The 25836-nt window shown below is 37.6% G+C and overlaps 6 protein-coding genes across 6 annotated transcripts; 3 read left to right on the top strand and 3 right to left on the bottom strand.

Moving 5' to 3' along the window:
• The first annotated feature begins 955 nt into the window (after positions 1 to 955).
• Positions 956 to 2239, top strand: LOC147288508 (uncharacterized). Its single transcript, XM_086241021.1, has one exon. The coding sequence runs from the start codon at positions 956 to 958 to the stop codon at positions 2237 to 2239; it is 1284 nt and encodes a 427-aa protein (XP_086097147.1).
• A 3633-nt stretch (positions 2240 to 5872) lies between these two features.
• Positions 5873 to 7903, bottom strand: LOC147288507 (putative F-box/FBD/LRR-repeat protein At4g03220). The gene is made up of 3 exons (XM_086240369.1): positions 6683 to 7903; positions 6402 to 6575; positions 5873 to 6265 (listed from the first exon to the last, which is right to left on the bottom strand). Exons 1-3 carry the CDS (start codon positions 7799 to 7801, stop codon positions 5966 to 5968), a joined length of 1593 nt encoding a protein of 530 aa, XP_086096495.1. The 5' UTR covers positions 7802 to 7903; the 3' UTR covers positions 5873 to 5965.
• A 111-nt stretch (positions 7904 to 8014) lies between these two features.
• On the top strand, positions 8015 to 10685 carry LOC147288506 (tRNA/rRNA methyltransferase (SpoU) family protein). The gene is made up of 6 exons (XM_086240370.1): positions 8015 to 8208; positions 8345 to 8870; positions 9097 to 9235; positions 9427 to 9488; positions 9874 to 10012; positions 10183 to 10685. Exons 1-6 carry the CDS (start codon positions 8016 to 8018, stop codon positions 10318 to 10320), a joined length of 1197 nt encoding a protein of 398 aa, XP_086096496.1. The 5' UTR covers position 8015; the 3' UTR covers positions 10321 to 10685.
• A 686-nt stretch (positions 10686 to 11371) lies between these two features.
• Positions 11372 to 18199, bottom strand: LOC147288505 (U-box domain-containing protein). The gene is made up of 16 exons (XM_086241581.1): positions 16986 to 18199; positions 16217 to 16421; positions 15918 to 16069; positions 15553 to 15823; positions 15227 to 15379; positions 14591 to 14794; positions 14368 to 14480; positions 14161 to 14275; positions 13977 to 14066; positions 13658 to 13861; positions 13460 to 13555; positions 13183 to 13305; positions 12301 to 12393; positions 12016 to 12180; positions 11861 to 11950; positions 11372 to 11773 (listed from the first exon to the last, which is right to left on the bottom strand). The coding sequence occupies exons 1-16, from the start codon at positions 17822 to 17824 to the stop codon at positions 11603 to 11605; spliced, it is 3084 nt and encodes a 1027-aa protein (XP_086097707.1). The 5' UTR covers positions 17825 to 18199; the 3' UTR covers positions 11372 to 11602.
• Positions 18200 to 20246: 2047 nt separating this feature from the next.
• On the top strand, positions 20247 to 21354 carry LOC147288504 (ribonuclease 3-like). The gene is made up of 4 exons (XM_086241019.1): positions 20247 to 20366; positions 20470 to 20628; positions 20833 to 21034; positions 21120 to 21354. Exons 1-4 carry the CDS (start codon positions 20247 to 20249, stop codon positions 21347 to 21349), a joined length of 711 nt encoding a protein of 236 aa, XP_086097145.1. The 3' UTR covers positions 21350 to 21354.
• Positions 21355 to 22123: 769 nt separating this feature from the next.
• On the bottom strand, positions 22124 to 24816 carry PTEN1 (Calcium/lipid-binding (CaLB) phosphatase). The gene is made up of 7 exons (XM_086241018.1): positions 24538 to 24816; positions 24242 to 24418; positions 23943 to 24056; positions 23530 to 23712; positions 22923 to 23162; positions 22458 to 22559; positions 22124 to 22282 (listed from the first exon to the last, which is right to left on the bottom strand). The coding sequence occupies exons 1-7, from the start codon at positions 24814 to 24816 to the stop codon at positions 22124 to 22126; spliced, it is 1254 nt and encodes a 417-aa protein (XP_086097144.1).
• Between the last annotated feature and the right edge of the window lie 1020 nt (positions 24817 to 25836).

The raw sequence follows: 25836 nt of genomic DNA, 5'->3' as shown, positions 1-25836 counted from the left end.
AGGCCACAATTAAAGACACCATTTACCAAATATATATCAACGCCTCTCATTAGAAACTAGTATGCATATAATAATCCACATTTGCAACCAGTAAGTAAATATCCAACAAAAAACCAGTTAGTAATCAAGTAACTGAGATCTTGAATCGGCAGACGCCCGAGGAAATCCCTCTATTAAACCAATATTATCTTTCAAAAGAGATAAATTTTTGGCATACACAGAACTGAAAATCATTTCTTGCAAGCCTCTTCCATGTTTAAACAGAAACCTTGCGACGTCAATCATACTGTTATTGACATTTGTAAAATCAACAATGTTCGCCACCTTAAGGTGACCTAGGAAGGGACTCAAAGCCTGAGCTTCACTTTCCCAATATTGCTCCAGTATAATGGACATCCTCCAACCAAACGTTGTTCCATTCCTGAAACCAAAATTTTAAATATAGTATAATGGGCATCATCAGAATGGTTTTGAACAAAATATAATGCAGTTAAAGAGTCAAAGTCGGGTTGTGAGATCGTTGTTGAATGTTGAGCAAGCTGCAACAAGAATAAGCATAGCCAAGTTTTCCAATAACAGCATGTTTTTCTCGTGTTAATATTTCTTTATTATTATTATTTACTATTGTTAGTTTTTAGTTCATGGCTAATAATTGGGCTGACGGAATGGTCCATGGACTCCAAAGCGTAATTAGTTGATTATTTTGTTTTATTTTCTGTTTTGGGACTTTTAATGGGGTTGAAATTCCTAATTGTATTGGGATTCCTAGTTCTTTTTTCAGATTAGGAAGGGATTCCTAGTTATGTTGGGTAAAACTAGTATGGACTAACGGCTAAATTTACTTATTACTATATATAATGCAAGACACAAGTTGGTTTTAGTATCGATATTCTTTATTCCCAATTATTACAGTATTACTTATAACAATTTGGGGTCAGTAGTTCATGCAACCACCATGGCCATGAGAGGTGGTCATGAAACAATAACCTCCAAGCCCTCCTCAAAAAGATCAAGATCATCATCAGCTGCACCACTTCATATTACTGATCTCCCTGAAGGAATATTACTTGAAATTTTTTCTCGAGTTGCTAGTCCTGAAACGGTTGTGAGATGCAAGTGTGTTGTGAAGAATTGGTTCAAACTCCTCTCTACACCTCAATGTATATCCTATGTTATTGGCCGCACTCTGTATGTCAACAAACAAAAGCAAACTCCAATCAAACTCTCCCTGATCAACCGCAATGCCAAGGAAATCATTACAACATCAACAACTAAATTGTCTAAAAGCCTCTGTTCTGAAGACCGAGTTGTGGTAGCTACATTTAATGACTTGGTTTTGTGTTGCACAAAGGACAGTCCAGATACATACTACATCTCCAATCCATACACCAACCAATCTTGTCGCCTTCCCCACGCTCCGCAGACGAGCAAAGGATTTGTACCAGTGGGATTCATCTGTGAACCATACTATGACAAAGAAAAAGATCAACAAACTACACCCTACTATGGAAAAGAAAAAGATAAACAAATTGAGAGCACCGTTGGTATCATCCAGCATAATGCTCAATATAAGTACTGGGTTGTGAGAATTCTTCCTCCTTCCCGTTTTGTATCTAATATTTTCCAATTCAAAGTGGAGATCTTTTCTTCTGAGACTGGTGAATGGCAAGCGTCAGATGTATTTTGCCCCCCAGACATTACATGTAAAATCGTACATAATAGTAGCTTTGCTTACAATGGAAAGCTGTATTGGCCCACCTTGACTCCTAGTCATCTTGTTAGGAGCTTGTTCATTGGGTTGGATATCTCCATGCTCAACAACAACATTAATAATTATATATGTAGTTTGATTGAATTTCCCGACCGCGAGGTTAAGTGCTTAGGTGTGTGCGGAGGGTGTCTGAGGATGTGCAGTTTCAACGAGTCGACTCTAACTGTTTGGGATTTGAAAAACCCAGATGATATGCTCGTGCGTGCCCAACACAAGAAGCTCGATTGCTATTTGGATTCAAAAGCTCTGGGATTTGGATTTGTTACTGAGACCGATCTGCTAGCTTTTGACCCAACTAAGGAGGATATCATTTATCTACATGCGGAGGGAAAAACCATCGAGTGGAACACAAGTACAGGAGAGTGGAATGTGAGAGACGCTGCATATTTTCAGTCATTTGAGGATTTATGCTTCTTCCCATTAGTTGTGCTCCCATGGTGGCCAACACCAGTTCCTAGACTACCATAGACACAGTACACTTTTATTTGTATTTTGTTGTTGTTGTTGTTTTGTTTCTTAATGGTCTCTCATGGTGGAGACTGTGGAGTTTAGGAGTTAATTAATTACAGGGATTAATATCATTTTGCTCCCCAGACTATTACACATGTATCAGTTTGCTCCCCAGACTTTTAATTTGGAAAATTAAGGACCCTGACTTTTTCAATTTTGCCAATTAAAGTTATTCCGTCAATTTATACATTTTTCATCTAAAATATCGAGATGATCAACCAGAATTTAGTGAGAAATAAAAGAGGAAAAATGATGCATGAGGAAAAAATGATAAGATCTAAATGGAATGGACCATTTTGCCCTCAAAGATTTGGATAAAAAATGTGTAAATTGACGGAAGAACCTCAATTGGCAAAATTGAAAAAGTCAGAGTCCTTAATTTTCCAAATTAGAAGTCTGGGGAGCAAACTGATACAAGTGTAATAGTCTGGGGAGCAAAATGGTATTAATCCCATTAATTACAACTTTAACTGTTTAAGTGTAGTTTAATATCCAACACAGTTGCCTTATTGGCTTACACATTATTTCTTGAGAGTTTTATCATTTATGTTTATGTTGGCTTACACTTTTATTTTTTGACTCAAAAGTTAAGGGCCGTATGGTATCCTATTCAAAATTTTTTTTCAAAAATTAAGATTTTTTCTTTTTTCAAAAGTGAGTTTTAAAATATAAAAATAATGGTAGCTAAGAAAAAAAAAAGTGTAAAAAAAAAAAATTGAAAAAAAACGATATTTTAGCATTTTCAAAAAGAGGCATGTTTTTTAATTTTTTTTTCTAAAAACTGTTTTTAAAAATGGTTTATCAAACATATTTTATTAACGAAAACTTGTTTTTTTATTTAAAAAAATATATATAATTTTTGAATAAGATACCAAACAGTCCCTAAATATCTAATAGAGTACCTTCCACTTTGGCATATGACCAAACGTTTGAATGATGAAAAAGCCTCGTCAACGAAAGATGCAAGCCCTATCATATAGCCTTTTTCTAAAACAACTACCACAATAATTTGCAATTCCTATTTTTCTTTTTCTATTTCGGGGAAGGGGGAGGGAGAACTGACTTACCTACCCTTGTTTCACCTCCAATTACTCTTTCTCAGTTTGAAACACAGTATTGGTTTGATTAACAAAATAATGCAAGATAAACGGTATATCAGAATACAACATTATGATTATAAATCATATATATATATATTTTTTGAGTGCTGCAATGCACACCTTTTTCTTCTACACACCTCTTTCACTCTTTTAAAATTTGAAATTCTCTTTAACACACCTCTCTCATTATCAAAATACCCAAAATTAATCATCTCACCAAATTCCTCACTGCACACCCCCCCTCCATCAAATTCTACACACCCCACCCAACATCTCAGCCACCCAACATCCCAGCAAACACACCCCACCCCCACCCCAACCCCGACCCCACCTCCCACCCCCCACCCCGCACCACCGCGCACAGCACCACCACCACATCTCTCTCTTTCTTTCTCTCTCCTCCCTCCCTTTCTCTCTCTAGCTTATCAAACCAGCCACCCCGCCAAGACCAGCCATGAATGCAAACGAGCTCCGACACCCAACCACAACGCCGATGCCACCACAGTCCCTGTCATAGGCCATTCGACACTAGAGAGAGAAGGGGAGGGTCGGAGGTGGTTGGGCTAGGCGCGGGGCGGGGCTGGGCTGGGAGGGTCGAGGTTATCACCGGAGAGAAAAGCCAAAGAGAGGAGAGAGAAGCCGGAGATGGAGGAGAAGCTAGTCGCGGGGCTGGGCTGGGAGAGCCGAGGTTGTCATTGCCAGAGAGAGGAGAGGAGGATCGGCGCATGACTGGACTGGGAGGGTCAGCGCGGGGCTGGGCTAGGAGGGCTGGGGTTGTCGTCGCCGGAGAGAAAATTGGAGATGGAGGAGAACATGAAAGAGAAGAGAGATAAGTGTGAAATGAGTTGTCTTTTAGCGTCTTTTAACATTAGGGTTTTAGAGTAAATTTACTAATTAAGTAATTGAGGGTGTGCAAAAAGAAAAAAAAATGTGTGCAAATAGCAGCTCTCTATATTTTTCGCATATGACCCAACGTTTGAATATTTTCAACCTAACATGCTGGCGTGAAGGTCACATGACAATGGGAAGCAAAGCCCGGAGACCAATGACCTTTGCTTCACTAGGACTATCTTCCTTCAGCAATTCCAGTATCATATGCATGGTTCGTGGCAAAATCAAGGTTATGTTCTGCTAAAGTCACACAAAACTCCACAAGTTTATCATGTTGGACATCCCGAGTAAGCATTCCTTTCCTCATAACCATTAGGAGTGTTGTCATGTCACACTGTCTAAGTTTAGGCGCCTGGTTTGCTGCATGGATGCTCAAGTAAAACCTCAAATCTCGATGAAGACAGTCCCAGGCCATGAAACGATGGGTCTTGTCCTGAATAATTAAACCAGCCACATAATGTCATACAACTTAGGCCTGAAATGGAAGACTATAAGTCCATAAACCAACATCGTAAGACAATATGATTGGACCTGGGAAAAACCAACCAATCAACCATATGCAAGCGTTATTGTCCTCTACGCAAATTTATTTCTTCAACTTTCTCTAAGAAGTTTGTAGAGTTGCTCCATGTGAGAACTTAAGTTGTTGAGAAAAATTTGAGGATGGCCAAGAGAGAGAGAGAGAGAGAGAGAAGAAGAAGAGTCACCACAGGATAACCAACCTTACACGATAAAAACAAATAAATAAATAAATAAAACAATAAAACAAAAAATTGTTCACAGGAAAGTAAAAAGAAAAATACAAATATGCAAGGGGAGGATGCAGTAGATAGCGCTAGTTTGACAGAACTTCATATTTAACAATAATAGTAAAGGGATGAAAAAGAATAACAGCGGTTCTGACATTGTAAAAGGAAATAAAAATATCAAACACTGATCAACCCATCCAAAAGAAAAAGGTAAATGATTTGGGGTCAACTTACAGAAATATGTTTGCTTTGTTTGTCCATCCAATGCACGAGTTATCCTCTAATACGCCCCCAACATCTTCAAACCAAAGTGTAAATGCAGGCTCTACACCTGAAGGTGGCCACTGGGTTTTTCCACTGCAAAAGGTGCTAGGATATTTGAAATCATATTGCACAGTGCATGATGAAGCTCACTTTTGCGTTTATGTGGTGCACGATTAAGGGGGTTTTCCTTTTGCTAAAAAGGAAGCAGATGCATTCAGTCCACCAATGCACAAAGCATTCAGATGCGTTTGTCCTCCAATTTACTTAATATTATACCACTTTGCAGACCCAAAATAAACTTTACTCTTAGAGAGAGTTAATCATTCATGGTAATTACATATTGGCAGGTCAAGACCACGAAGCTTATGTTCTCTCCACCACATCTACAGAGAGAAAACTGGGCTTGCGGCTTCAATACTCTTAACAAAATTAATGCCAAAGATGATATTATGAAGACAGAGAGGTATGTGATACCACCTTAAATATGGAAACAATTCAATTGGGAACAAAACTACATATTAATGATACCAATAAGTTGGGAATAAAGTAAGATTTGAGGCCACAATTAAAGACACCATTTACCAAATATATATAAATGCCTCTCATTAGAAACTAGTATGCATATAATAATCCACATATGCAACCAGTAAGTAAATATCCAACAAAAAACCAGTTAGTAGTCAAGTAACTGAGATCTTGACATCGGCAGACGCCCGAGGAAATCCCTCTATTAAACCAATATTATCTTTCAAAAGAGATAAATTTTTGGCATACGGAGAACTGAAAATCATTTCTTGCAAGCCTCTTCCATGTTTAAACAGAAACCTTGCGACGTCAATCATACTGTTATTGACATTTGTAAGATCAACAATGTTCACCACCTTAAGGTGACCTAGGAAGGGACTCAAAGCCTGAGCTTGACTTTCCCAATATTGCTCTTCAGTATAATGGGCATCCTCCAACCAAACGTTGTTCCATTCCTGAAACCAAAATTTCAAATATAGTATTGTTAGTCGCATATGCATTCAAACTATAATCGTGCGTTGTGTCAAGTCAGTTATTAGGAGTGACATATTTTTGGAAAATAAATAAAAGCAGACTTATGCCAAAACTTACATTTTCTACACTGCCAAACATTTTAAGTGTGAGAGTGTTAACCATGGGAGAGCTCTTGAGTAGGCATGCTATACCGGGGATATGACATTCGTCCAAATAAGTAGCAATTTGTAAGGTCTTAAGTTTCATAAATGAATATGGCAGACCACCTTCGAAATATACCTTTGATAGAATCTGCATTGATACATAAGCCACATAAATCTACATAACACATGCATGTAAGGATATACCAAACCCCAAAAATAGTAGACAAAAGAAAAATCTATACCAAATCAACTAACCGGTAGATAGCCAGAGTTTACGTAAAGGTTTTGAACTTGGGATGATCCAGAAAGAAGATCGAGTGCACTATGAAACTTTGTCATGCTAATACGTCTGGCCGGATGAAAACCAAACCTATGTATGCTAGATTTTCTCAGGTTAGGAAAGCTCTGAATCGAACATTTCTCAGTAATGGCATTATTTGACCATTCAAAATTTTGTAGATTCGGGGCAAAAATGTTGACCCAACTAATATCATTGTTGAGAAATGAATCTGTGACTAGCAAATTCTTGAGTCTCATTCCATAGATGTCCAGGCTGTTTAAATTCAATCTGAAAACAACCACATGATTGAGGTTTGGACAAGTAATTTTGAGATGACTGATACCATTACAATCTCCTAGAGTCAAACTCGCAAGACAAGGGAATGTAGAAACAGAAAATAAATCCACAACTGAATTAGCACTATCCAAGAATTCCACACAAATTAGAGACAAGGTGTGAAGTGAACGGAGACCAATGGCACTGGTAGCCCCAACATACGAACATGGAAACCCAAACCTGCCAAACCTGGATTCGCCAAAGAAATCGCCATCCGCCACCAATGTGAGACTCCTCAATGAATCACACTCAAATACACAGAGAGGCAAATCAAACCTGTCAATTAAGTCCATCATTTGAAGCTCAAGTTCTTCAACTCTATGCTTTACCACCCGACGAATGCAATCATCCAAACAAGGACAACTCATCAGATGGCCCCTAACCCGAAAAACCTTTATATTAGAGTTTTCATGGCGGCGACTCAATACTGTGCTTATAAATTCCTCCATTAATTTACTTTCGAGTTGAAGAATCTCCTTAGTAGAAATATTATCATTTGGTTCCCGAAATCGACGAACCTCGGAGAAGTCGAGGATAGGGAAGGAAGTCCATAGACAAGTCCACCTTTTAGATATAAGACTGGTTTGGGCAATGGATTTGATGGGTAAGAAGGAAAGCATGTGGTGCAATATATCATCTGGAAGATCGCTGATCCTGTCACTGCTTTGTTCATTGTACTTGTTTTCTTCCTCCTCCCTCCACTTTGAAGCTCTGTTTCGTCTTTTGTATACAAGGAGGTTTGAAGCTTTCGTTGCCATGGTGTAGAGGATGAGATTAGGGATTGAGAGATCGATACCCCTTTTTCCGTTTTTCGGCCTTGATGGTTGTATTTGTTCTGGTGTACACCAACTTCGGAGTTGCTCCAAGGTGTGGAAGAAGGGTTGTAGGATTTATCCTCGATGAAACGGTGTCGTGTTATGTTATGTGAAACGACGTCGCGTGAGGAAATTCAATTGTCGAACGCTATCCGAAATGAAAATCCCCTCCCTCTCACTCTCACACTCTGTTCGACGCCTTGGCGCCCAAATCAGTGCAATGAGTGCCTGCAAAACCCTAGTCCGTACATCTCTCTGTTCAATCACTTCCAGTCTCCGAACCAACAGACGAACCATCTCTCTGCTCCACTCACCCCCCCTTCGCTTCTCTCCTCTCCTCTCACCCAAAGGTACTCTCTTTCTTACTCTCTCTCTCTCTCTCTCTCTCTCTCTCTCTCTCTCTTTCTCTCTCTCTTTCTCTCTCTCTTTCTCTCTCTCTCTCTCTACACTCACAGACACATATCTGATTCAATTTTGTGATTTCAGTGAACCTAGGGATCAGACTCGCTCCGTACAATGTTCCTTCACGGCCGCACGCTTCAATTTCAGCAGAAGCCGCCGCAGATTTCACAGAAGAAGCTCACTCCACCACCACAAACTCAACTCCAGAACCACCACCACCGGAGAACCAGACGCAAGACACTGTGGAGCACCTGCTCACGCACCGAGACGACATCGCGCGCCTGATGAAAATGGAACGCCGCCCTCTCCTTCTCACTGACCCCGAGTCCGTACAACGACAACGCGGTGGCCGTCGTTGGTTTCCGTACCTCGACAAGTTCGACTGTGGGAGTGGTTACCTCAGCAGCGGCGAGGTCCTCGAGGCGCTGGATTCGTACATAATGGATGTGAGGAAAGAAAAATTTAGGAACGTGGTGAGGAATCGGAGCTACTCGGTTTGTTTGGTGGTTGAAGGATTGGGCGATTTCGGAAACGTATCGGCGGCGTTTCGGTCCGCCGATGCGCTCGGGTTCCAGTCGGTTCATGTTGTCTCGTGCGACAGCTCCAAAAGGTGCAACAACGACATTTGAGGTGAAAAGGCTCTGGTTTTAATTAGTTTCGAAAATGCTCTTTTCTCTTAATTTATTGGATATTTTGAAATGGGTCATTTTATAAAATCATCCTAATTTGTAATGTGGGTTTCATTCATGCTGAAGTTGTACTATTTCTTAAATATTCAAACTTTTGTTCCAAGAATGACGTACAACTTTGGTAACCTCAGCTTGATCTTGTTTCAGGTATAGAGACAATCGCCATGTCAGCATGGGAGCAGAGAAATGGTTGGACATTGAACTTTGGAACTCTGCTCAAGAGTGCTTTGAAGTTCTGAAATCGCGTGGTTATCGAATTGCCACAACGCATGTGGGAATGGAGGCGGTAATTTTCTGCTTCTTCTTCTTCTGTAGAGTTTGTTTGAATGAAAAAGATGTTCAAACGTCTAAAAGGTTTGAATTTTTAGACATTTTCTGAATACAAGTGGTAGATCGATTTGGGTTGTATTTTTGGCTGTTCTACATCTTGGAATATTTAGCATATATGTATGACTAACCCTTCCATGTTATTTTAAGGTGTCTGTTTACGACATGGATTGGTCATGCCCAACTGCCATAGTAGTCGGAAATGAAAATAGGTATTTATATCTTTTCCTGTTTACTGATCCTTATTTATGTTGGAATTATGATATCATCCAAAGCTGGTTCCTTCTTCACTTTTAAGCTAATTCACTGGTTTTAATGTGATCAATATAAGATAGAGTGTTACTTTCTTTTGCACATATGGAGGAAATTTAAAATTCAACCAAGAAAATATTAATATCATCAAGAAAATTATAGTTTAGATACAACACTCTTTGAAAAGAAATAAGTTTGGAATTGTGATGCACAATTATACTCCTGTGGAATGTGAGTTGTGAAGAATGTTATTCTTATAATCTGCTTTGCCTCTAGTTAATGCATTGCCCATATGTTCTTGGATATCATAGTTTTTTAAAATTTGAATTCCATGTCTGAATATAGGGGAATAAGTGATGAAGCCCTGGAATTGTCAGATATGCATTGCAGTATACCGATGAAAGGCATGGTGGACTCTTTCAATGTTTCAGTTGCTGCAGGCATTCTCATGCACCATGCTGTTTGTGATAGAACATCTCGCCTGGTAATACTACATACATCTCTTTTTTTCTTTTCCTTTTTGTTTGGAAAATAATTTTTAAACATTATTTTTCTCAATATTGCAAAAGTATCGTACAATCATGCAAAGCAGTTGCATGTTTACTTAAATTTTAAGCATCAAATGTTAATAAAATGTTGCCCAAGAATGTACAGGGTTGCCATGGTGATTTGACAATTGAAGAGAGCCAAATTCTACTTGCTGAGTTCTCTCTGCGTCATAGGAAGAGTTCAATTAGCATTGCGCAGGAGTATGCTAAGCGGAAGGCGGCTATTCTCACACCAAGGCTTTGAGACTATTCTCTGACTTCTGATCTTACTGAGGATCGATTGATGTTCGACAAATGTTATGTCAAAAACGACATCATAAGAAAGCAATCATAGAAAAGGGACAGAATTAACATGTCAAGAGTACTCTTTTGAGATTTGTCTCCGTTGGAAAGTGAAGCTTCGTGCGACATTACATTGCATTCTTGAGGAGGTGACATGGAGGATTATATGTGGAGTGTGGACAGTGGAGTCTTTTTAATTTGAAGCATGAAGCATCTTTGTTGTTGTATAATTAATTAATGTGGTTAAGGGATATAAAGATGCTACACAATTTTTCCGAGTACTCCCTAACAATCTTCCCACAACAAATCCACTTTGAAGTTAACTTATTCGCTCGGCCAATCCTTGGAATGTGTGGAGATACCATTTGTAGTTTTGTTCCCAACTGGATTGTTTCCATATTTAAGATGGTATCACATACCTTTCAGTCTTCATGATATCATCTGTGGCATTAATTTTGTTACAGAATGTTGAAGCTGCAAGCCCATTTTTCTCTCTATAGATGATTAGATGCGGTGGAGAGAAGAAGCCCCACGTTGTAATTAACATGATATCTTTTCACGTGGTCTTGACTCCTGAGTCTCTTGACATGCCAATATGTAATTATTAATTAACATGAATGGATTTAGCTCTAATATGGTATTTAGTTGGATGCGGTGACTTGTAAGAAAAGAAAGAAAGTAAAAAACGCATTAAAATATAAAATTAGACTGCGACATTATTTGTATGGATAATGAAATGGAAACGCTTGATTGATGATGATTTATTTAATTTTTTTTTTCCCATGAAAAACATTAGCAAAATGAACCAAACATGAACTTGGACATTGCTCACTTTCGCCTGCAATCTTTAGATTTGGGCCCAAAGGCTTACAGCCGACGATCTCTTCAAGATATTCTTACATACTGAATTGGAGTAAAGGGAAGGAAATACAGAGAAAGAGAAAAAAGAGAGGTCCAATCCTCTATTGAACCAAAAAAAGAATTCAACTTTAGACCAAATATAAATGACCCCATTGAATTAATTCCATCTGATTTGTGATGTCTATTAATGAATTAAAATGAAATTCCACAACTTAATTTACAAGCTTCACCTTTCGAGGTCACTAATAGCTTATCTACTAGAATGTATATGATCATTGGATTACATTAGTTACAATATCACTTTGGAAGAAATTTCTCCACTGTAATTTCCCAAGGCTATAATCTCAATCATCATCCCAAAAACTAACCCTATTAACAATGTCCTAATCAATTAGCATTTCACTAGTTGTGGGTTGTATTGTTGTTTTGTTGCTATGCATGCTTAGGCCTTGCTTCAACTCTTGGGACCTAATGAACTCTTGTATTCTTGCCTTTAATTCAATGTCTGGTATCAGCATGTCCGCAGTAAGATGGGAACGGTTGAATGGGTCAGTCTGCAAATCATAACAGATAAATTAGCACAAGAAGATACACATATCATAAGATAGTTGTATATTATTAAAAAATGGGGGATGATGTACATTATCACTAAGAAGATGCCTCTGGATGACAGGCCGGTCTACTGTGATCCTTGAAGAAGGTAAGATAACCGGATCCTTCATTAAAGTGTACTGCAAGAAAAGAAATACAATCAAAAAGCCGGTCCAGCCTATCTACCACAAACACACAAATATACCTGAATTGGGTCGAGGAATTCATCTGGTATATCCCCAAGTACAGCTTCAGTGTCCATGGCCTCAGAAGCAGCAACCTTGGCTTTAGCACCAAGGTCAATGAATTCCTGTATGACTCTTCCATCTTCACCAATTCTCCTTAAGACATCTGCTGCAGCACTGAACAACTGGAGCAATATCCATTTATCAGGTTGCTTCCACTCAAACATAATGATCTTGGAAGAGAATTAAAAACCAAAATAATAATTACATGGAAGTTAATTAAAGTTTTGCCTCATCTGAATTACCTGCTCATTGTATGATCGACCATCCCTTGAGATGGCACCGGGAAAAATATTTTCTGTATCACCCTTTGCCAAATGAACATATATGTATACAATCTTCAAATAAATTAAGAAAAAGTTAGAAGTGTCCTTCAATTTGTGTAGTAACTAATTATTATATAGAAGTTCGAAACAAAATTAGAGCAGAGTGATCAACAAAACAAAGAAATGGAATTGCAAATATTGCTATGGGTCCACCAGTAAATTTTGCGAAGTAATGTTATTATTTCCCTTTTGGGGCCGAAAGTGCAAAATTAAAAGTTCGCATGGGCTGAGTCTTCTAACAAGGAAAAATATCAGTATGGAATATCATGTTCAACATGGGTGCTATCCAAAATAACCCAGTATCTCTATCTTCAAATCTAACTTGAGATCAATTGTACTCAACTGGCTGACAAAGACAACCTGAATCCCAAATCCTTTTTGTTCTCCCACCATGGCCTATAAATGCAAAGGCCTCCACCAACAACAAATCAGACCTTACGATATTACAACTTTAAATCATCATAGACATGCATGACTGCATAGATAAGAGTCTGATCTCATTAGAAATGATAGCACAATTTAGATTTCACTAGCCACTATCAAGCCTGATAAATTGCATCATAAGAACAGGGTCCAGTTCAAATTGAAGTCACAGTCCAAGTTTAACATAACTAGACATCCCCAGTTCTTTCCTTAAAGACAGCCAGATTTGATTCAGTCACATTGGTTGTAACAGACCAGACTTTGAAAACACAAAGACAGAACTAAAATAAAAAACTGAATTCAACCGGTGTATATATCTGCTATATATCTTCCATCAATCACAGAATATATAAGTTCGAAAAATTTTTTTACACATACCTGCTTAAGCAATTGCTTTGGACGGAATTCGTACTTCTCAGGGTCCTTCAAACTAAGAGATTTTCTTTGAGGACCTACTAATTGCAACAAAAAGTAATTGAGCATGCTGGCCACCCTTTCAACCTGGAAAGAAAATCAAATAACAAAGGTTGGGCAATTGAACTATCATTTCAGAAGGACAGCATGCATCCACTGGAATGGGTGTGTGTGTGTGTGTGTGTGTGTGAGAGAGAGAGAGAGAGAGAGAGAGAGAGAGAGAGAAAGAGAGAGATCGTACCATCTCAGGAAGTAAGAAAGGAGCTGTAATCTGTTCTGTAGTAAATGCCAGCATACTCACATCTTCATTCGCTAACTTCATATCAATTCGGATGATCTGAAAACACACCACGATAGTATTCACTTGGTTAGGTACTCTTAATTAAAGAAAAGAACACCTACAATAGTTGTTTCTTTTGGTGGGGGGGATGAAACATACATTCTCTTGAGAGTGGAATAGGCGGGTTCTCTCCTGCCTCTCCTGAGCAGGCCTGCGCTCCCATTCTGCAGTGTTTGACATCTCAGCTTCCAGTTCTTTGAGTTCAAGAATTTTGTTAAGACTTTCATCCAGAAGATATATGCTATCATTAATCAAGAAGTTTAAGAAATTCAAATAAACTCCCTTCTCCTCTTCCCTAGCAATCTGAAACAGAATAAAAATTAGTGCAGTCAAACACATGCCTTAAGAACACACAGAGTACACAACTTCATTAAACATAGAATTATGAAGTAAATGTCTAACCATGAAATTATCCTACCTGTCTCCAAGCATTTTGATGACTTGGGACTTGCCACAGATATTCGAGAAGTTCAGCAATATTGTGGCGAATGTTAAACTTGTCGTAGAACTGCACAATTCAAAAGCATTCAGGCCAATCAACAGGAATAATTGAGAATGCAGAGTGAATTCAAATAAATGTCCATGACTATAAGAGCACTCACCTGCGTGTGAGAACCAGTGAACTCGATGTCGACATATAGTTTCAAGAGATTCCTCACAAGATACTCAAGTGACAGTTGGTGCCCTTCAAATAGGGTAGCGGTAACAGATGATCCACTGCATATGCAATGCAAATTCAAATGCTATAAATACCTAATTTTCATCTTCAAAATCAAAGGATTCATTATAAAAGGGAGACATTAAACCACCTTCTACGGGGCATCCAGCAGTTCAGGACTTCAACCATCTTTGCTCTTAGATAAGGGTTCCTGATATATTCTGGACTTGCCATGAACATTATAATGAAGTTCATAAAATCATCCTGCCAAGCAAAAAAAAGTTAAATACATTAAGAAAACATATGAAGATAAGATTATAGGAAGTATGAAGGGAATCATTTCTGGATAAATGTTTTTTTAATTAAAGTCCTACCAACACAACCCCATCCAAAGCCTTTGGAATCCGAGACGCAAATATAAGCAATTCCATGGCATCTTCCACAAAATGCTCTGGCATAGACGCAAACTCCGTAGGGCAATTTGATGGCAGAGGCATTTTAAATCCGCCAACCAAGCGAACTTGCCACACCACCATCAACCGGTAGAAAGAAAGAGCACTTTGTATAAGTGTCCCATCCTGAAGACAAGATTCAAATTTAAGGATCAGTAATTAAAATACACATTATATTAATAAAGTACGTAAGATACATTATCTTGATGAGGCCATTACTTTTAAATCCTTCTTTAAACAAAGAATGGTTCAAAACATCTTGGGCCTAGAATGGACAAAGACAGGCTTCTTGCAAAATAATGCAAGTGCCAAGGGCTAGAATGGTCACCCAACCAATAATTCAACTATTATATAATTAGAACCTTGTAGGTCTCCATGCCTCAAATACCCATATGGAAAATAAAGACAAGCTAAATAAGGGTCTAAAAGGTTAGGAAAACCAAGTATAACCCCACAAGAACTTACCAAGTATAACCCCACAAGAACTTACCAAAAAAAAAAAAGACCTCAAAAGATACACACATACGCATGCACACCACACACACAGTTTGGACATACCCTTAGTATTTGAGCTTCATAACAAAGCTTTTCCTGAGAATACAGCTCTAGTTCTTTCTCAAGACGAGCTATATCCATCTCTAACTGTGGAGAAGGTGCCTGGCCTTGCATGTTCTTAAGTGTGGAGAGAGTATCTTCAGACCTTGAAATGTCCTGAATTGAGTATATTTCACATACAAATTTTCCACCCATCAATTATAACAATTTACAAAGAAACATACAGTGAAGTAAAGTACACCATTGCTTAAATCATGGAATAACACGCAATAAGCTTATAATAATGTGATATTCCATGTCTGCCCATATGTAAAGAACACACAAGTTACCTGTACTAAATGTTTAAAGTCAGAAAATGCTTTCAACAAGCCCAAATTGAGCACCCTTGCAGTCATGAAGAAGCATTCACAAATAAATGAATATTTTGGCTTCACGTTAGAAGGTTCAGAGACATTACTGCCGGAACTGGTGGCTTCTTGAGATTGTAAAAGGCGATTTTCACCATCACCGTTGTTTCTAGAGCCATCAGTATTCCCCACACTATCTTTATTAATCCATTCAGTAACTTCTTCAGATGATGCATGTAGAGCGGTCAAACCTCTAACATAGGTCCATAAACAATTGTTAGACATGTGCAAAATCTTGATAAAGCAGAGAAAAGAAAAGATATGTCCACAAATTCAAAAGCCCTCACCTTAACTCCAGGCGGTTACTGTAAAATACATATTTTGGATCAATTTTGTCCCTTTTTGTTAAATTTGCATCTAAAAATGGCTCACAAAGCCGAAGCATGACAGCACTGAGGTTTACAAACATGCCTGAACTTGCACAAGAGAGAGGATCCACCTGTGACCATAGTTATGACTTACCAAATGTTAAAAGCAGAAGAAACAAAAAATTCCTTGCTTAAAAACTGACATCAGTTATCACTTCACTAGAAAAAAGAAAGGACTTGTTTGGCTTGCAGTTTTACTGACCACAATTACAGCATACCTGAATATGAGCCCTTGATGAGTTTTTGTTGATAACCTCTGCAAGATACTCAAGAACATTCTCACGGGTGTCTGTATTTTTGAGGAGTGAGAGAAGAACTTCTGCAAGGCCATCATATAGGTTATTCATGACTGTCTTAATTGTGGTGAATGAAGATAACAGATCAGCTGGTCGACGAGAAGAAGCTTCTGAAAAGCACTGCTGCCTGGTGTAATCAAGATTCAAGAGAGAACCAATGCATTACTAAGAAACCTTTTCGTTTTTAAGGATAAAGAGAGAAAGAAAATGGACTACTTAGCCAAAGAGAGAGAGAGAGAGAGAGAGAGAGAGAGAGAGAATAATGCAATGACCAAGCATTCAAGGAAACAATACGCACATAGATCTACCAATTGTACACATGGTTCAGTTTCTTTTAATCAACAGAAGGATCATCAATTCACCAACTACAGTGTCAGCTTATTAGTATGAGAAAGAGAGCGAAAACAAGCAAATAGACTCCTATACTTGATTGTTTTTCTGGAGTAAAGTAAGTTTAACCAAGCCAAACATATACACTAGGTTCAGCTCTAAATAGAGCTACAGTATTCTACAGTACAAAAAAGTAAACACAGCATACAAGATTTTGATTCTCTTCTTTTCCTATATGAATATTCCACAAACCAAGGAAATAACATATTAACAACAAAAAGATATGCAAATAATCGCAACCCAGAAAAGCACAAGCGCCATACACAAACAGGCAAACCAATAAACACAACAGTTCACTCACCCCACATCAGGTTGGCTCTTGAAAATAGGATGATCAGGCAGAGCACTGACATGAAAGAAAGGACCTAAAATGCTAGTCCTTTCAATAACACGTCCATTCAAGTACACCCCTTTGGGAATCCACCAAGGGTGATTCACAAGAGACTTAGCACCAACTGGGAAACTAACCAAAAACAACAGAGCCCTCAATGGCTGCTGGAAGTTTCCGAGCGCCGAAACCTTAAGTACAATCTCCCTAAGCTCCTCATACAAGCCCTTCAAAATCGGGTCCAAGCTATCGAAATCGGAGTCCCGAAAAAACTCCTCCAAAAACCCAGGTGGGCACTGAACACCGCCACTACCGCTCCCTCCAAATCCATCCACAGAGCTCGCAACCTCGGAGAAAATCAACGGCAACAAAGGCGACGCATTTGACTTATTCGGATCCAAATTCGGACTCGGAAACGATTCGGGGTTACCCAACTGAATCCTACAATACGAAACCGATAGCTTCTTGGCTTGTCTAATCACAGATTCCAAGTCAGACCTCAAGTTCTTATCTTTCATAGAAACGATTTTCTTACCCTCGTCATAAGCGCGCTTGTAGCAGCCGATTAGGTACTGAAAAGGCGGTTCGGCGGAGGCGAAATCGCCCGAAAGCCGATCGATTATGACCGATTCCATGAGGTCCCGAGTGAGCCTCAACTCTTTGCCCTCGCTGAGAATCTCTGCTGCCGTCATCTCCAAGTAGACGATTCGAGGGTTGGATTCGGAGGAATCGGTGAGCGATACAAGGAATATTTTGCGGAGGATTATGTCCTCCAACTCCTCCGGGGACCTTTGAGGTTTTGGAGTCGCCATTGCTTTTCAGAACGAAATATGTGAATATGGGCGTTCTTCTGGGATTTTCCCGGGAAACAAACAGATGGGTATTTGGATTTTGTTTCGATTGAAATGATGGAAGACGCTAGGGTTCAGTGGGAACAATAGAGGTGATTACCGACCATTGTAGAAACAGAGAGATAGCAGCACTGCCGGCACATAGAGGTTTTGATGGTCTGGACTGAATACAAGTATAAAGCAATTTAGGACGACTGAGTTAGGAGACAACTATGAATAGGAATAGCTCGGAAATAAACCGGTTCCCTTTTGGACTGGCCGGTTTGGGTTTTGGCACTTTGGCTAGGAATATAGGATTTCAGATTTCTCAACCGAGTGACCGACTGTTTATTGAAATTTTAGTTGTGCCCACCAAATTCCCAAATTTTTTAGTACTCTAGAAATCAAATCCTAAACCAACTAGAAGTAGAAGTAATGACCCAAAAAAAAAAACCAACTAGAAGTCTAGAAGTAGGATATTATCAAAAACAAAAAACAAAAAGAAGTAGAATGGAATTTTTTTTAATTTTACTTTTTATAGGAGGCTGAGGGCCTTCAGATATTCTTTTCTTACAAAAACAAAGGACATGGAACTTATTGGTTTTTTTTTTTTTTTTCTAATTACAACTCTATTTTGATTAGAGGGGATCTCATAGTGTGGGAAGTAGAGAGATTTTTTTCTAATTTTTTTGGTTAACAAGATGTCAAGGAATTCTATGAAGTTTGAACACCCATACGTTGGGAAAGATATTTTACTGGAGCCTGACTAAAAAAAAAAAAAAAGATATTTTACTGGAGAGAAGCCCAATCATGCACATACAAAGAGAGGCCCAAAAGTACAAGGTCCATCAAAATAGAACCCCAAGGGAAAGATACACAGCCCGTACGCTTGAACAATCCAGGGGAATCTAATAGGTGCAAGGACTAGGACATCTGGATATGAAGAAAAGAAGGCTTCAGAAAACATCGCAACCAAACACCCGACATCAAAAAATTAAACACGTGATGGTCATAGAATTCAATTTTGAAAATTTTCTCGAAATTTTTAATTTTTTTGAGGTTTTGAAATATAGCTGAAAACAAATTATCGAAATTTTGTTAAAAGTTTCAATTTCAAACGAAATCGAAAATTCTTTTAAAATTTTTGTATTTTTTAATCTTCGAATTTAAAATTTAATTCCTTAATGATGGATTTGTTGTTCATTTACTTGATAGAAAATTTTATGGAATTCTAAAATTTTCTTCCTAGCTTTGATGTGTAGTAGTGTAGGGAACTAGGTATATCACTATGGATGGGAATTAAGATTAACGAATATATGACGATTATATTTATGGCCATCATAGTATTGTTATCTCTAATTGTAGTTATTGTCTTAGCATATTGCTTTATCGCTATACAAACTCTAAAATAAGTACCATCTTTGTATACATCCCTATGGAAAAGTGTATAGTGGAGAGTGGAGAGCGGAGAGAAAGCAATAACGGTTCTAATCATCTTGGGAAGAAAAACGCAGGCCAAATGTCCAGGAAAATTAAAGGAAATAAAGACGAATTTAGTTGAAGATGCCAATTTAGTTAGGCCAATTTGCTTGACATCGAGATGAATATTGAAATGCTTGATAAATTTTGATTAACCAGAAAAGTTTTTCATTTTGGAATGCAGAGTAGCCGAGTAGGCCGTATCGTGTATGAATGTATGATGTATCCCTCAAATTGTTTTGGACTTTTACATGTTGTAGACAAAAACCAAGGAACACGAAAATATTTTCTTATTTTATTAAATTTTTAAATAGAGGTTAACATGAGTTTGGTTTCTATCAAGTGGAAGAACATGTATCAAAAATATTAGATAGGAGGAGACATATAGAGAGGCAGAGAGCAGAAGATTTGAACTCAAATCCAAAAGGATCCAGTCGGTGATTTTGTGCATGCGCTCTATATAAATGGAAAGTTAACATCGAAGTTAACAATATCTATAACTCTTATAATACAATTAATCAACACTCTATTCAAGAGAATCAAATTTTACCACCCATTTCCAAGAATGGCAATTTTTAATAAAGAAATAAAAATTCATTCCCGAAAATGCATATTAAAAAGTCAAGATAAGTTAATTTTAAGATTAAATTTGTGTCTCAAGTTTGGATTTTAATGTAGTAGTTTATGTGTTAGTGTTTTAAGTAGACCCTGATATTACCACATTATTTTTTTATCGAAATTTAATATCCAAATTAAAAAGTTCTAGCCTAGCTAGGTTTAATCTTATAAATGCTGGATCTCTATACTCCATAGATCTCTTGTTATAGATGTCAGTATTAATAAATGATATAACATTCCACTTTCCAGTTTCCACCACATCCATATTCATATCATCAATTATTACTGTTGTTTAAGGGGCATAGTAATGGAAACCATGAGATCCCCTTCACCCATCTTCATCTTGATAGTCTTTATACTAAGCCTATCAACAACTACTCTATCTATAGCTCAAGAAAATCCTGTTTCCTTCTACATTGTTTATCAGGTATGTATGTATGTATGTATATATTAGTATATTAGTGGAATCTGAATCTAAATTGAATTTGAATCTGAATAGTAGAATCTGATTTTTTCTGTATTGTAATTAGTGGCCAGGGTCATATTGTGGAGCAAACCATGGTTGTTGCCATCCAAAGACTGGAAAAGCACAGACCAAAGATTTCAAAATTGGTGGTATATGGCCCTTTACCTTTACCGGAGGTATTCCAACTTACTGCCCATCTAAGAGCCCTTTCAGTTTATCTAAGGTACCCTCAATATTCCTCATCATTCAAGAAATTTTAGTTATTTGTTTTACTATTATTATCTTACTTGTTAAAAATAAAGTATCCAAGTCGATCTAGAAACCCAAACTTGAATAAACAAGAAACCAACACATCATTTGGGTGAATGAAAATTAGTGAACTAATTAAGCTTTAGATTTTGCTAATATATATTGATTGAATATATAGATGTCAAACTTAACCAAGAGTTTGGAAATGAATTGGCCATCACTTTCCTGCCCAAGCAGTAGCAGTGCCAAACTATGGGAGCTTGAATGGCAGAAACATGGGACTTGTTCTGAATCACTCTTTGGAGGTCAATATCAATACTTTCATGCAGCTCTCAAGCTCAAGAAGATAGTAGACATCCTCAAGACACTCACCAATGCAGGTCACTCTCTAATTTAATCTGCTGCTCTTGGTACAAAATTAACTTACAGAAATATATAAAGTTGTGGTAAATTAAATGATTGCAGGAATACATCCAAATGGGTCATTTTATACTGTAAGTGAAGTTCTTACTGCCATACAACAAACAGTAACATACCTTCCAGGTATAATGTGTAACGAAGACAAATCTGGTAACAAACAGCTCTACCAGATTCTTCTATGTGGAGACACTTCTGGGACTAAAATTGTTGACTGCGTTGGCATCCCAGGTGGGAATTGCACAGAAAAAATCAAGTTTCCTCCCTTCAAATTATAGGGTTGTCTTCCTTAAAGCTTAATCATGCTTACGTCGCTGAATTATGTTACCCGTCTCATTTATTCCCCGAAACTTTACCCCTTAAACTATGCTTGGTGTTTTAAATTACCCAATTCCGTCAAATATGTGATCTTTTTCGTTTGCCAAAGGCCTATCCAGGAACAGCAATGTAATTTTATATGTGCTAAAAAATGTGAAGGAGAAAAGAAGGTAAAGTGGTGTTTTTTTTTTTTCCTTGAGATATAAAATCAGGCACTAGAACCATTTGCTATGTCCCCTTCCGATATATTTCTTGTTTTTGTTATGTTGTTTGATCCTTGGAAACTGCCAATGGCGTGGTATTATTATACAATGTAGAACAGGATGACCATTGTTTATCTAGCTAGTTTGGCGTGGTATTATTTTATACACAATGCATATTTGACTCTAATTAATCTACAGTAATTAGAGTAAAAAGAAGAAGTGAAAGACAAAATGAAGTTACATATCTCATCATCTGCAAAATGCTGTGGAGTATACTATGATACAAAACTTGTTCTTATTCCTACTGCTTTCTTCTGCCAAGAAAAAAAAAATTAGATGGCAAGAAAGCAGAAGAATGGATTTGAAAGTATATGTATACTGTTGTTGTAAGGTTGCAACACTGCAGGGTTTTATCAAGTGGATCAATTGTTGAGCAAATTACAGAGTCAGAAATTTGTCTGTTCAATGAGAGTCATCATCATAAACCACCACCAGTAGTCTAATCTCCATAAACAAATCCATGCAAAGACTTTATAGCAATTCCTGGCTATGATGATCACATGATGGAGTTGAGTCAGCTGATAATGAGTGTTTTGCATTGGCAGGACCAAATAGCAACTCCAAGCAGAAGGCTGGCCCACATATCGATCTTCCTTTCTTCCCAATTTTATCCAAATCCCGAACTGTGAGCTGTGCAAGGGTTCACAACAACAGCATATCCACAATAATTAATTAACCATAAATCAACAACATGACAACTTACCTTATGTATATATGGTTTCATTTTCCTTGATCTTTCCATATAAATACTATAGGGTGATTCTATTTGCACCCATTTTGGAGGGAAAGAGAAAAAAGGAAATACCTGTAGCAAGCTGTTCTTGATGAAAGCTGTGTTGAAGCAAGCATAGAAGAGGCGCCCTCCATTCATTTTTTGATTGAATATGACACGCACATCTCCAGTTACCTTTCACAGCAACATAGTCCATTCTCAGATTGGGTTTTAAACAGTAGACAGGCTCACAAACTTAGAAACAAACATAACATCATTGGAAAAGTTGGACACACCTAAATCATGAAATTTTCTCAAAATTTTAGGATAAAATACACCTAAGTAAACTATCTTATTCTTGATATTCAGTTTCATAATTCCTTCCCCGTCTTTCATGATATATTCTAACATAGTTCAGTGGTTTTTCCTCCAAATTTTATCAAAAACACACAACAGAGTATTAGAATGGAAGCAAGCGTGACTGAATATAATATCATGTTCTCTAGTTTTCTTTTTAATTGTTACAATGTGTCAACAATGTAAGAACCAATGACTTACCTGAATAGGCTTATCAAAGTAGCATTCAAGACAGGCCTTCTGGTATAGTATGGAACTTTCTGTATCCATTTGAACAACAACACGTGGCTCGTCTGGTTCTGATTGCTTGTCTTCTTCTTCATCACCTTCAACGAAAGAGAGAAAATATCGAGGGCTGCTTGTTCTCTGATATCCTTTCTTAATTTGTTTGCAGGAACTCCTGGAAACTTCTTGAGATGGACGATAAACCTGACCGGGAATCTGTTAACTCAGGGTTCAAAATTTCCGTGTCAGTAAATAAAAAGGTAAGATGGCTAAGATTATATTCAAAAGATATTATAACTGACCAAGATAGGATTTAAAAAAAAAAAAAAATAGAACTGATTGGATCAACAATGATGACCAAGACTCCAAGAGTAATGCTAGAGGAACCAAGCTAGTGACAACATTATTGGCATGTGATGTGCTAATAACTGGTCCTAATAATTGATAACTAGCCAAGGTACTTCCCTCTAATTGTTAGTAAACTTGACAAGCAATGATAAATATCTGGGTAACCATTGATCTAGAGCTGAAGTAAACCCATAGCAAGCACATCAGAGATAATCAAAACATAGAAAATGCATACCTCTTGCAACTCTGAGACCACAAAGAAGATTTTTTCAGTGTTAACTGTGTCATAAAATCGGATACGTCGCAGTTCTCTGCTACATGGCTTTGGTAAATTCACTTCGGGATTATCAACTCCATTTGGAAAAGAAAGACAATTTGCCCAGTATCCTACATAACGACGTTGGCTTGGTATTGAGACCTGTTCAAGTACATATGCAAGACAATGTGCTTGTTAGTATAAATATGAGCATCACAGATTGCATACCCTTTTTCAAAGAGTGTTAAATTACTTCACTTATCTGTGGAGAAAAATACATAGACTCTACATCTGTCACTAATGATGAGAAGGGAATGTTTTCAAAAGTCAGATTATGTTATACTAACAATATTATGTAAGAAATTGTTTGTATTATACCTAATATGACTTACTCCTTCATTATTGGTAGTCCGCCTATGAGCATACATTTGAAGGGCTTCCTCTGCTGACATCCCACAGTAGACTAGGTAACAACATACCATTAAGCCTGTTCGACCTTTGCCTGCCTGCAGCAAAATGGTAGCAATCAAAAAACAGAAACATTATTATACATTATTAATGCTAGATAATCAAGATTGAGCTTAAAACAGAATTCAGGAAATAAAATATAATCAAAATTAAAATTTTAAAATGTGACACATAAACAAACCCTCTTAAGAAATTACATAACAGGCTTACTATATATGCGTACCATGCAGTGTATAACAGCAATGTTTTTTGGATCGCTCAATAGCCATGAATGCACACTTTCACAGAAAAGCTTGACCATTTCAAGAGGTGGGACATGGTTGTCATCAAAAGGAAACCTCTCCACACGACCATAAAAGTGAGACGGATCATAATTTTCTTCAATGCAAAGGTTATAAATCTGCAAAAATACCACCCCACACACCAGAGAGGCACCATTCACAATTAAACATTGTACATATAAACGGGAAATTAATCAAAATGACTGGAACACATTAAGAGGGCAATGATTAATTGTACCTTATAATGATCTGGATGTCTCATATCGAGCACAGACTTGACCTGCCAGAGAGGATTACGATACATCGCACGCATCCGTTCTGCAGGGAACGACATTGCCAGAAGGCGGTCCGTGATGTAAGACATGTCGAGATCATAACCAGCAACGAGCATTCGCCTCCGTTGCTTGGACACCAAGTTACGTATGTAGAAACTATTACTCAGACAATTGATCAGTTGGTGTTGTAAGGTTAGGCTGTCTATCTTTCCTGGAACTTGCTTTGAAATCTTCAACCCCATCTTTGGCTGATCTAGTAGTTGTGAATACTATGGTACCTGCTCAAAGATAATCAAGACCTACTAAATAAGTTATCATCATTATTTCAGATGAAAATTGTTTAAGCAGCCAAACACATAACAATCAACTAGATATTGGTCAAGTGGTATTTTTCTCTATAATATCAGCGAGGTCCAAAGTTCGAATCCCCTATACTCAGATTAAAAAAAAAAAACCCAGAGCATAACGTACCTGCAGAGATGAACATGAAGTTTGTGATGATTTGTGTGAGAGGCAGTTGAAGCAAATTCTAGGGCTTAAAAAAAAAAAAAAAAAAAAAGAACCCCAAATACAGAGATTTGGGGAAGAAACCCTAGAAAGCGCTTTGGGAAGGGAAAAACAAAACAATGTGAGGGATTAGGGTGGCCGGGAGGTCATGATGATGACCTCCATTTTCGTTGGTTGAGACAGAGAGCTGAATGGAGGTTTCTTCTCAGCCCCAAATTTGGAGGAAAATTGGTGTGAAAAATAAAATTTGGGACGAAAAATTGGCCGAGAACTTAGGGTAATAAAGGTGTCTGCCTTGGAACTCAAGGAGTCTATTGTAATTAAGACCGTTAGGATTGGCGGGAATTTGGGCGTTAGGAACTTAATTTCCTAATCCTAATTAATTAACTGGATTTCTTAGGGCTCTGTTTGATTGTGAGTTTGGTATATTCGTTGATTTAGGTTTCCGTAAGTAACAACAACTAGCTGAAATCAAGGATAATTTGATGGAAAATTATATATAGGGAATCTAATTTCTAAATATGTTACATCAGGAAAATAACAAAAAAAAAAAGAATCTCCGCAAAATTGAAAAAGGCTGATTTTAATTGTTGTGAGAACTCAGGGGATCTTAGGACAATTAATAAATTAAATTTTATTCATTCAAAACCGAGGAAAATTTAATTGCCAATATATATGGAAAATTTTACTAACTATAATTTTAAGAGATAATTAGGCTTAGCTCCTTTAGAAAAACAGTTTTTAAATGGACATCG

The sequence above is a fragment of the Dryas octopetala genome, chromosome 4 (genome assembly GCF_963921425.1).
Source record: "Dryas octopetala chromosome 4, drDryOcto1.1, whole genome shotgun sequence".
Classification (NCBI taxonomy): Eukaryota; Viridiplantae; Streptophyta; class Magnoliopsida; order Rosales; family Rosaceae; genus Dryas; species Dryas octopetala.
The sequence above is the reverse complement of the archived record's forward strand: the minus strand, read 5'-3'. Positions and strand labels throughout refer to the sequence as shown.